Source organism: Martes martes (assembly GCF_963455335.1).
Source record: "Martes martes genome assembly, chromosome: 8".
Lineage (NCBI taxonomy): Eukaryota > Metazoa > Chordata > Mammalia > Carnivora > Mustelidae > Martes > Martes martes.
In genome coordinates, this window is record NC_137895.1 from 19,200,692 (window position 1) to 19,213,284 (window position 12,593).

General features: G+C 35.9%; 1 protein-coding gene across 4 annotated transcripts in view; it reads left to right on the forward strand.

The window, feature by feature from the left end:
• The window catches only part of IGF1 (insulin like growth factor 1), a 72,741-nt gene extending 65,317 nt beyond the window's left edge, over window positions 1-7,424 (forward strand). For 3 of the 4 annotated variants that reach the window (XM_080810400.1, XM_080810401.1, XM_080810402.1), the window contains one exon: window positions 5,727-7,424. In XM_080810400.1, coding sequence (XP_080666526.1) covers window positions 5,727-5,786 — 60 coding nt within the window. In that variant the 3' untranslated portion in view covers window positions 5,787-7,424. The remainder of the gene's footprint in view (window positions 1-5,726) is intronic. The other variant, XM_080810399.1, reaches the window with a different exon arrangement.
• Window positions 7,425-12,593: the final 5,169 nt, after the last annotated feature.

Here is a 12,593-nt window from a genome sequence, read left to right on the forward strand (position 1 = left end):
TTCTACTACTTCTATAGAAAAATTAAAACAATTTAGCCAGCTTTTCCTGGTTTGCTATGTTTGTTCAAAGCACCGTGCCTCTGGGGAGGGTATAGAGGTGAAGGAAACATGTTACCTGCCCTGAAGGTGCTTACTTTTCAGTGGGGAAACAAACACAGATACAATTTACTCTACAACACATCAATGCTTTAACAAAGATAGAGGCAGAGTGGACTCTGATAGCACGGAAGCCTGAGCAAACTGATGTTGCTAATAAATAACTTCACAGAATGGATCAAAATCAAGGGCTCCTGAAAGAGTAGGCTCTCTCACATGCAATTACGTCAGGTAAATGTGTAAGGGTGATCACCTGCACTCATAACAACATTATGAGGTGGGTGCTCTTATCCAACCCTTTCATTTTACGGAAGAGGAAACAGAGGAGAGAACAATGTAATGATTCTTAAGGTACTTAATTCCTGTGTGGGGAGGTAGGATCCAAGCTAGGTATGTAAGCCCAGGTCTTTGGGGAAACAGATGAGACAGGGTTAAATAAGCAGGATATTATTAGGGGAAATACCCATGTGAAAGAGGGGAGGAACTGGGAAGCCTGGGCAAGCCATCAGAACACAATGTAAGTCTGACCGCAAGTGAAGGAGAAGGGCAGGCAGAGATAATGTTGGGTGAAGTGTCTTGGACTGCTGTACAGTCTAAGGAAACACTCAGAAAAGCCACTGGGTAGACCTTGAATCAAAAGTTTGGCAATAAAAGAAATCTTATGTTTCCCAGGAATGGGTCTACCTTATATCCCCACCATACTCAGTCTGGGCATTAGAGAAGATGCCAGCTCCGGGCCACTCACCATGGCCAGAGAAAAGGGTCTTATTGGAAAAAAATGGCCATTCCCACCATAACCAGAGAAAAGGTAGGATGAGGTAATTTCCAGAAAGAAAGAAAGAAAGAGAGAGAGAGAGAGAGAGAGAAAGAAAGAAAGAAAGGAAGGAAGGAAGAAAGAAAGAGTCTAAGCAGAATGACATTACATTTAGTCTATATAACTTTTACTTTGTTGAAGAGGCAACTATCCCACCAGGGATATCCCACAAGTCACTTGAAATGTGCACATTTGTCCTTTGGTTTTAAAAGTCACATCCCAAAGCTCCAAGTAGTTCTCATGACACTTACTCTCTTGGCTCCCAGAGATGAAAGGCTGACCCAACTCTCCTGGAATTGGAACTTGTGATTCCCTGAAGTAAAGAGATAATCAAAGTTGATACTGAAACATCTAAATTGTCCTCCACAATTTCATGTGTCTCCAGACCAAACCAGCAAAATAGCTAAAGTACATCCACTATATTATATACGTTAATTGCTCTTTTTTCCCCCCATTTTGCCCTTTTTAGGAGAAGGTCAATGCTGAGTTAGGACTTTATGCTATACAATAGGCTGCTAATATTCCATGCTGGACTGTATTTTCCAAGCATTTCTTACAGGGTGCCAGGCTTTTATTAGACTTTATGTCATACAATACTTACTTGTTTGGAGTAGTTGAGATGGAAACACAGTCTATTGAAAATGTCACTGTTTCCTCTCTGAAATTTAAAGAGACTATTATCATCCTTCTTTTAGATACTGTTTCTCAGGCAAAAACCTCATAAAGATAGGTGGGGCAAAAAGAAGGGCTTATATCCACAGGGTTAGCTTTTGCTAAATGAATAGTGGGCTACTAGATTCCTATCAATAATAATATAAATGGGTCCTAGCTCACTCTTGTGGTAAGGAACGGTACCCCTCCATAATTTAGAGTCTTGCCTTACCCTCTAAACAAGAATATATCATCATCTGGGATCATGGGCAGCTTATAACACTGTTAATTATTATTATTGTTGGAAAGTATTTGGACCTTGAAGCACCCGATAATGTTTCATCTTTTGGGGAAACAATATGGTAGAATGGCTACCTGGTAAGTTCCAGAATCAGAAAAAAACTCACTGTTTAGTTTTTCTAAGCTTCAGATTCCTTAAAGGTAAAATGAGCAAGACATAGTATCCATCTGCAGGAGAACTAGGAGAATTAAATAAGAAAAATATGTGCAATTAACATATATAATATAGTGCCCAGCCCTGAGAGATAGAACTATCTTATTAAAATAATAAGTTGTCTAACTATTAGTCCTAGGTCTATCAGTTTGTTCTTATGTGACCTCAAGCAAGTCACCAATTCTTAGCATGCCTTAAGACTGATGCCAATATCATGTTACTGGTGATTACTGTATAAACTGCACAGTGTCTGCAAATGTTAATCAAGGTTACTGTGTTACTGCCATTGTTATTAGCTCTCAGTGATCTTTTTAATCAAAAAGTTTGTGGATTGCTTTCCTTTGTAAAGCCAGGAGCTAGGATAAGAGCCAAGATATAATAGGAGAATGTGAATGTCATGTAATACCTCAGGGCATTTTCCAGCTTCCTAAATATCTGAGTATGGTACACAATGTCTTATAATGTATATCACAAATTAAGATGTTCCAAAACTTTTTCCCTGATGAGTTGGTTAACGTTTCCTTCAGAATGATAAATTTTCTCAGTCAACCAGAGTGAGCTAGAGGACCAACATTTTTTTAAAATAATCTTACCTTCCCTGGTGTCAGTAGGAAACAGTATTTACTCACTACTGTTTTCCTTTCAAAAATCTGCCTAGTTGCATACTAGAAACAGTTTCAGCTGGTTTGTTTGTCTTGGACAAGCTGTTGAAGTGAAAAGTTTTTGCTTGGCTGAATGTGGGACAGTTTCATAACCCTCAAGAAGTGCATTGAAGGTGGGTGCCAGCTCAGGCTACTTCTAACATGCCTCCACTTGCTGCCCATTGTCAAGGGTGGCCAGCGTAATTAAATTAAGACAATGAGCAAAGCAACAGATGCGACTGAGACCAAATCTCTGAGTGCTTTTGTTTTGTCACTGTCATTGTCTACAACAAAGAAGTCACATGTGAGAGCCTGGGAACGGAGCCAAATGCAAACCAGACAACATCCCAGCTGGGTTTGAATGGCCTCCACCTTACCCGTGTATGCATGGGAACCATGCTTACTTGGAGCAGTGTCTGCTCCACTCAAGTGAGTTTCTGCCCATGGCTTTGCTGCAAGGCTGAAACAGACTCAGAAGAAATACACCAGAGGATCCCTGTGCTCAGACTGACACTTCACCTCTGCTTTGAGAGAAAAGAAGAATCTGTTGGGGAAAAGGATGAGATCCGAATGGTTGACCAATCTAACATCAATTCTTTTTGCTACAGCCCTCATGAACTTGAAGAGGGATGGACATAAAGAAGATACCTGAACTTTTTCTTCTGTAAATCTGGGGTTTAAACATCTCTGGATGTTTAAACTGGAGACTAAACAGTTTAGTTTCAATGTTTATATGTTTAGACTGGAGATTAAAGATTAATCATCTTTTAATTTGTTACTATTTCATTCTTGAGCATTTCTCTTAGTGTGCTCATTATCCAGATACTTAAAAACTTCTTTTTCTAAGCTGGTATGGATGTTACAGAGAAAACAGAGCAAAATCAAATTAGCATATTTTTAGATCTGTTATTTAATTTGATTAGTAGTTTTGTAGAGAGGTGGTATCCATAATAATGACCATTTGGGGGTTTTGATGAGCCAAATACCATCTGCAGGGTTCATTGCATACTAAACAGAAAAGTTTCAAGGAGTTTGAGACAACAGTGATCCAACTCTGTAGCTCCATTTTTTTTTTCTTCCATTTTTCAGGAGAACTCTTTTAAGAATGCAGAATAACATGTAAGATTAGGAATATAAATTTACCGGTAGCTTAACAGGGATGCTTTATATAGTTACGAATGCATGTTAAGTAGACTTGGTAAAATTGTATGATATCTGGGGGAAAAGTGCCAGTATTTTAAACAGATGCATTTCAATCTATCCTATACAAATGCCAAACTTCTTCCCACAAGTTTTCAATGGCCACTGAGTTAGTTACTTCAATAAACATATTTACACAGTAACACTATCTTCTTTCTATGTAGTCAGTACAGGATATTGACCATCAACTTATAAAGTGTTAACTAGCTTTTATGAAGAACTTGATGATAACTCCAACATTCCACGTAGAGCCAAAAAATACGTGTAAGAAATATTACCAAATCCCAATGGGCCTCAGCCAGTAGGTATTATTTCCAGGGACCATAATTGATTCTGTCCCAGCTTCTCACACCCTGCAGGCTCAGGTCTGAACATTTTCCAAAGTCCCTTACAATGACCTGTAAGTTCCTAAGAATGATTGGGTTGAGAGGTCATTACCTCAGCCAGAAGGAATAATTTGGAGATTCCAGACACCATAGTGAAAACTCTTATTTTTGGTCATGATGAAAACATGTTCTGGGAGAAAGCGATATTGGGGATTCTTGAACTTCATTCTGTACCAATAATGATTCATTATGTCCTCCTCTAAGGGCCTCCTGGCTAGAGGTAAAACCAAGAGAAAAAGCACCTCATGTTCATGCATGCAGATGCCATTTCCTCCTGTGTTTAATCCACATCTTCTTATTCGTATAAATATACTTTTCTATTTAAATATATTCAAGTATAAAATAGTAACTATAGGAAAAATATAATGACTTGAAATACACTTTTCAATTTAAATATATTCAAGTATAAAATAATAACTATAGGAAAAGTATAATGACATTATTAGACAGCCATTATAGTCATTTAATTCATTCTATAGCTATTTATTGAGCAACTGCAATATTCCAGGCTTTGTTTTAGACACAGGGATATAACAGTGAAGAGACAGATGGGTCTCTATTATATAGGGCTTCTAGTCTAAGCAAAACTCAATATTCCTTGGATGGTAACAGCATTGCTTGCTGATAAGTGAATGGTAGCACCAAAACAAGGAACCCAGAGTTTCTAGTCCAGGAATGGTTTCTAATGAAGATGAAATAATAATAATAATGACTAAATAATGATAATATTAATAATAATAAAAATAAATAGTTAATACTTATGTAGTGCTTACCATGTGCTAAACCCATTATAAATCTTTTGGGGTACTAATTCTTTCATTCTTAATCCTATAACTATTATTACGCTAGTTTATAGATAAAATTGAGACACAAGAGATTGCCATTTACACAAGTTCACGTAACTAAAACTGAATGAGTCAGGATTTGAACCCAGCTCAGTATATCTGTGATTTACAGATTCTAAGTCAATTATAAAACATCCCAATCTTTTACTTCTAAAACTCCATAGGAAGAAAAGGAAAACAATGAAAAATGTCTCCTTTTTACAAAAATTAAACCCCAAAAAATGCACTAAAACAACAGAGGATGATCCCAGCATATGTTGTGGTGTTTTTTGTTTTTTTTTTTTTTTCACCCTCTTAGTAGGAAAAGATGCCACAGGCCAGAATTCTGGATTTTTCAGAGTCTCCTGGTCAACAAATCTGTGATAGCGGCGGGTGAATAGAAACACACTTCTGTGTGATTATAAGGCAATCTCTAGTTCCCATGACACCAAGGGCACATAAAAGTAGCCTAACTTTCACTAAACTGAAAACTAAAGGCCTATTTACATATGTCTTTCTTAGAAAACAAACAAACAAACAAACAAACAAACAAAACAACTGGCCCAAGCTCTCTGTGAGATTGACCCAGTGTTAGAAATGGATGGGGAGGGCACATAAACCTTCAAAAAGTTAATGTCACTTTTTCTCCCTTATTTTTAGGAAGTACATTTGAAGAACGCAAGTAGAGGGAGTGCAGGAAACAAGAACTACAGAATGTAGGAAGACCTTCCTGTTTTGTGAAGAATGACATGCCACCGGCAGGATCATTTGCTCTGTAGGAGTTACCTGATAAACACCAGAAGACCTACCAAAAAATAAGTTTGATAACATTTCAAAAGATGGGCATTCCCCCAATGAAATACGCAAGTAAACATTCCAGCATTGTCTTTAGGAGTGATTGTTAAAAGCTTTGCACCTTGCAACAATGGTCCTGGAGTTGGTAGATTGCTGTTGATCCTTTATCAATAATGTTCTATAGAGAAAAATATATATATAAATATATCTTAGTCCCTGCCTCTCAAGAGCCACAAATGCATGGGCGTTGTATAGATCCAGTTGCACTAAATTTGTTTCTGAGTCTTGGCTGCTGGAGCCATTCATTCAGCAGTCTTGTCTAAGTGGTTTATTCTTTTTTTTTTTTTTAATTTGCACTTCTTACTACGCAACACAGGCCATTTGTTTTACAGTGTCTGATAATCTTGTTTGTTTATCTCTACCCTCCACTTCATCATCTTTATATTTGCCAAATTTGGCCTCCTCAAGAGCAGCAACAAGCAGGCAAGTAGCACACCCAAAAGATTTTAACCCAAAAAATTCCATCTGTGGCATCTGTACCAAATATAAGTTGGATGCATTTATTTTAGACACAAAGCTTTATTTTTCCACATCTTGCTAAAAAAAAAATGCAAGTAGTTGCAATTTTGAGGCCAATCATTTTTAGGCATATGTTTTAAGCATAGAAAGTTTCAAACTCTCAACAGTTCCTTCAAATGATGAGTTAGTGTGCAACGCGATTAGTAACTTTTCTCTTTTTATTTTTTCCATATAGAGCACTATGTAAATTTAGCATATCAAGAATACAGGATATATCACAAACAGTATGTAAAACTCTGTTTTTTAGTACAATGGTGCTATTTTGTAGTTTGTTATACGAAAGAGTCTGGCCAAAACGGTAAAAGGTGAAAGCAAAAGAAAAGAAGCCTGGAGCCGAAGATGACACAAAGGGGAAGGGTCCTAAAAATCCATCCATTTGGGAAAGAAGGCAAAATTCCCCCAATGATGCCTTCCAAGAAAAAACTTAAGACACAAAGTCTGCTAATGCAAATTTGATTGGGGAGTCCAGAGAGGAGTGGAAAAAGCAGAAGGCTAGGAATTTAATAGTCCTGGCTTTTATTTCTCACTGAAGGAACAAACATCTGCTGGCTCTGTCACAGACTCACCACTGTGTGACTTTGGGCAAGTCACTTCACCTCTCTGTGCCTCAGTTTCCTCATCTACAAAATGGGGGCAAAATGCCATCTACCTACCTCACAGGGGTGGTATGAAGATTACAAAGATGAAGCTCCAGATTTTATCCTGGGTTGCTAGAAGGGCACAAGGTCAGAGCCCTTCAGTTGCTGGGTTGCAAGGAATTATAGAAACAACCCGTTCATGGCATAGCTAGGAAACTGATCAGCCAAATGTTCCTGACATGCTAATTCTTGTCAGTGTAGCTATCCTGCTAACTATTCAACTATCCTAGTTAAAAGCTGCCAGTTCCATCTCTTTTAAAACCTTTTCAAAATAAGTAAGAAATATCTGATTGACAATTCGCTCTGAATTCTGCACTTGGATTTGTGAATACAAAGTGCAAAGAGGAAAAGGAAAAGAAGAAAACGGGAAAAAAAAAAAAAGATTTCCACCAGTGAAAGAGCAACTATGCCATCTGTTAGCACTCACTGACTCTTCCAGGCAGTTACTAGTAACCTAGTAATACTTCTTGTAATATTATAAATGATACTTTATTCATTTTGAACAATATAGTTCTCTTTCTCTTTCCCAAATTCTCTTTGGGCAATCTAAAAAAAAAAAAATGGCTCAAGATTTCAAATATTGAAATAATATCTAATTCTAAAAAATCACAAAATCACTTTCTTTAATAAATTTTGCTCTCACCCTTAGCTATATTTACATATACATTTTTTTTAACTTTTGTTAAAATATATTTGACTAAAGTTGCTAGCTGAGAGGCAAAATTTTCCTTTAGAACTAGAAATTTTCCCTTATGTCTGCTTGCCAGAGTGACCCCTGGCCCTCTGCAGATGCATCTTATCCATTTAACTGAAAATTGATATCAGGAAAATCCAACAGTGAGGACAGGCCCATGGTGACCTAGAAAATATTTCCCATCTACATACTAAGACTTTCTTATTAGAGCAATGAATCATCCATCATTCAAGTCTTTTTAACTGCCTTCAAACATTTTGGTGAAAAGCAACCAGGCCTGATTACTTCATGCAAATTGTATTTCTTTATTCTTAGAAATTGTGCATGGAAAACAAAAATAACATCTTTAGTTTTCATCCCACTGGTTCACCTCAAGGTTCAGAAACCAAAAAAAGTCTAAGACTTCCTGGATCTTCAAACATATGCAAAAAGAAGCCCTATGTGGTGGGTCCCCCTGCTCAGCCAGTAAGTGCTTAAACCCTCAGATCCTCAGCATTACTTGAATTGAGCACCTCTGGCATGCTGAGCAATGTTGTAATCACTATACACAAATGTAAAAGAAACTGGAAGTCATTTTTGCCCTTTATCTGTTTTCAGACCCATCTGTTCTGTGGATTTAGATGCAGGACCTCCCTTTCCAAAATGACAGGCATTCTGGTTTTTATTTCTTGTTCTTCGTGTATACCTTTTAAAATTACTGTCTCCCAGCAACACTTTACATGCAATCTTCTGCAAACCTATGGGTTTCCAGACACAGCTGGATATAGTAATTCTAAGAATGTCTATGACTTATTTGATTCATTTAATAATTCTATTCACAGCCAAAATTACCCTAGTGAGGAAAGCTTAAATATGCAAAGCTATATTATTTTTAATTTTTTCTGACACATAATCCTCTCCAACTGTATCATAAATCAATGAATTAAAAATTAACTAATTATACTAACTCACTATCTAATTTGTAAATGCACTAAAACTAGAAGACAAATCAATGTAAAACTTCCAAAGTCAGTCGATCTACACACTACAGCAGAATGATCCGGGACAGATAGAAAGGAGCACCTAAAATTTCATATCTCAAAACTTTTATAACCTTTGCTTTGGATTTTTCAAATGAGGCAATTTCAAAAGCTTTATGAAAAAGCTGTAAATATCAGTAAGAATGAGCTTTCAGCTTACAGGCTTAGTTCTAATTTAACTGATAAAACTGAATGCCTAGATCAAATTTTGGTTCCCAGTTCCCCAAATAACATCACAGTATCTTTTGAACACTTTAAGGTGAGGAGGCTCCACTGAAAAGGTAAATGTATCCTTCCATCAGAATCCATTCTTCTAGAAATAAAAACTTGCAACACCCCCACACACAACCACCACATGCACAAGAACGTGCACACACACACTCAATTTAAGAGACCAATGGAATACTGAGAAGAAATCACTTCCCTGAAAAAACTTACTAGGAAAAAAAAAAAAAAAAGCCTGGCCTCCCTTGGGAATCCATCCCCTTCTTGGAATGTCAATGTTTGTGTAGATGAAACCATCTCATGCACTGTGGCTCCAGGGTTTCTGTTACTAGTTTATGCACTTGGGAGACTTCTTAAATGAAAGATGTAGCACATCTTGCTTTCCCATTTATTGTTTGGCCAGCTATGCCACTGTGGTGCTATTGTTTCTTTAAGAAAGTACTTGACTAAAAAAAAAAGAAAAAAAAAGAAAAAAAAAGAAAATAAAAGCAAAAAAGAAAGCATAGACATATTTTTTTAAAGTATGAAAACAACAATTCTATAGATAGATGGCTTAATAAAATAGCATGAGGTCTAGTTACCACCACCTTTCAACTTTTTATCACTCACAAGTAGAGTACTGTTCACCAAATTGTGAGTTTGGGGGTGTAGGGACAGAAAATGGAATTTTTGTAAAGTTAGAAGGCTCTGTTATTCTGCTGGCTCTCAAACTCAGCAAAATTAGCAATATGTTATCCAATCTGAACACCTCAATCAAGAGCATGGAGTATACATAGGGGGAAAAAAAAAAGGACCTTATAGGCAAACGGCAGAACAAAACATGATAAAGTTACTTATTGATTTTTGTGCTCTCTGCTCTAAAACAGATATTCAGCAATGGAGAAAATAAAAACAAAGAGAAACAATGCATAGATTAAATCTGCTAAAAATAGCTTCTGCCACATCCCCCTTAAGTCATTCTTTGGCATTTACTGGTTTATAGAAGATACTCTCCCTTCAACTAAACATCTCAGAGCAGTAGCTCTCATAAAAAGCAATCACTGATCTCATTAGGAAGTGTTGGAAAGTATTTCCTTATGAGATGGGGGTTATCTACTGATAAGGAAAGAGAAGAATTTATGAGAAATTGTTGAAAGAGATGGCTAACAATCTGTGAAGACTTTTTGTTTTTGTTTTTGTTTTGGGTTTTTTCTGTTTTTTTACTTCATACAGTCTTTATGAATATCTTAATGTTCAAAATGACTTGGTTCTTTCTTCTTTTTTTTATATTGGAATGAGGGATGATAAGTTAAACCCACATAGACTCTTTAAAACTATAGGCTAGATAGAAGTGTATGTTTGACTTGTTGAAGCTATAATCAGACTATTTAAAATGTTTTTCCTATTTTTAATCTTTAAAGAGTGTACTAATTTATTAGAGACAGATCATGTTTGGCTCTCTTCATAAAAAAGAGCATTCTCATTCAAATCACCTGGGCTTTCCCATCAATGTTTTCAAAAGATAAATCTGATTTATCCATCATTATGGTATCATTTATTTTAAAAAATTTTAATAGAAGAATTGTAGTTCTTTATGCCCCTCTCTTGCAATCATCATGAAGTTCAGAATATGAGGGAGCTAAAAACAAGAGGAAAAATGTGTTGATTCTTTGTTTTTGGTTTGTTTCAATGCTAGTGTTTAATCCTATAGTACATATTTGCTTATTGCTATTTTAATATTCTAAAAGACTTTCCTATTAGGTGTTAGAAACTGATACATAGATATTTGTGTGATTTCTATTTAAAAAAAAAAGGGAGATGAGAGGACTGTCCGAAACTTTAAAGTGCTATGGTACAGGATAAAGATACCAATTGAAATAACCAAGTCCTATCTAGAACAACACTTTTTTGGGGAAACCTCTCATATATAAGACAGAGGCCCAGGGAGTTTTTGAAACTGTCTCTATTCCTCCAAGTGCTTATTCATTTAGTATTTGCCTCAAAATTTTATAGAGGGGTGACCAAACTTAAACCCTGGAATTAAAGGGACCTCTTTAAAATATATACATATCACATGTTCCCTCCTAATTTACAATGATACATTGATCTTAAACATGGTCCCTCTCTCTCCCCATTCTTCAGCTGTCATTGGTAGGGTCTGAAGAAAAAAAAGTGTTAACTTTAAAAGAGGAACACATAAGTCCAAATGTTATCGCCCAATTGAAATGTGAGTTTAGATGGAGATAGTTTCTCCTACTTAATCCCTATTGAATCACCTGACACCTTCAGAATGACCTTTTGCAAGCCTTAGAATCTGCCTTTTATTTAATTGCCCAGGTCTACTGCATCCTAAAGGTAAATATTATTCATTTTCTTTTGGCCAAAATGCACTGATGTAAAAATAGGAAAAATAAAAACAAAACTCAAAAATCCCTTCCAAGTCACCCACTGGCCCCATTTACCTACCCAGAGCAAAGTCACTTCTGTTAATCCCTTAATCTGATTTTGTTTGGATATTTATCTTGTACCTGCTGCTAAACACACTGCAGGAGGGACTCTGAAACCTTGAACTGTCTACTCACATCTCTTATCTGTGTCTGTGTATCATTAAAATGTCTATTCAAAAAATTAAAAACTTTCAAACACCATGCAGCTTGTATTCAGTTTACATAAAGACCCCAAATACCATGTCAGATCTCCTGTTACCAAGAGTTAATGAACTATGAGAACTGGGATTACAACATGTGTTTTGCTTCATATGGTTTTATCACACTTACAGGCCAAGTGTGATAAATACACTTACAGACACTGAATCTTTCCCTGCTACTTTGAAACCAGAAAATAATGATTGGTCATTCGTTATCTGTCTTAGTTCAAAAGCATATTTTTTATTAAATTAATTCTGTATTTGAAATCATTATTCATTTATGGCAGAGGAATATCAATCCTAATGACTTCTAAAACTGTAACTAACTGAATCATTATCTTACATTTACTGTTAAGTAAGCATATTTGGAAAAATGTATGGCTAGAGCGTCATAATAAAATGATATATCTTTCTTTAGTAATTACATTAAAATTAATCATGTTTGATTAATTAGTTCTTTTGGACAATGTTGGTGTAATGTGTCATTCCTTAAGAATTCTGTTGTTATGTAGCATTTTTATTAATTGAGGTCACTGCAACAAATAAACAAGAAAACTTACCCAGAAAAATAAAACTAATCATACACCAGAGTGGAGATATCTTATAGAATTTACAGATTATATTTAAAAATAAATGTTTCAAAGAGCTTGTACAAACTATGTAAGAGATGTATGAATTGTACGATATATGTATTAACAATAAAGCAGGTGTAATTAACTGATCCCACTCACTGTAACCCAACAGTGAGTTATAATCCATGACACAAAGTGTCTGGGAAAAGATTTTCTATCAAACAGGGCACATAATACACAAGTAGCATTCAATATTCACCCATATTGTGAGATCCCATAAGAATGTGGTCTCTTAGCATTGAGTTTTTATTTCAATAAATCTCGCTAAATCTTTGCTAAATATCAAACTCACAACAGCATTTGTAGAAGCACAGGGTGG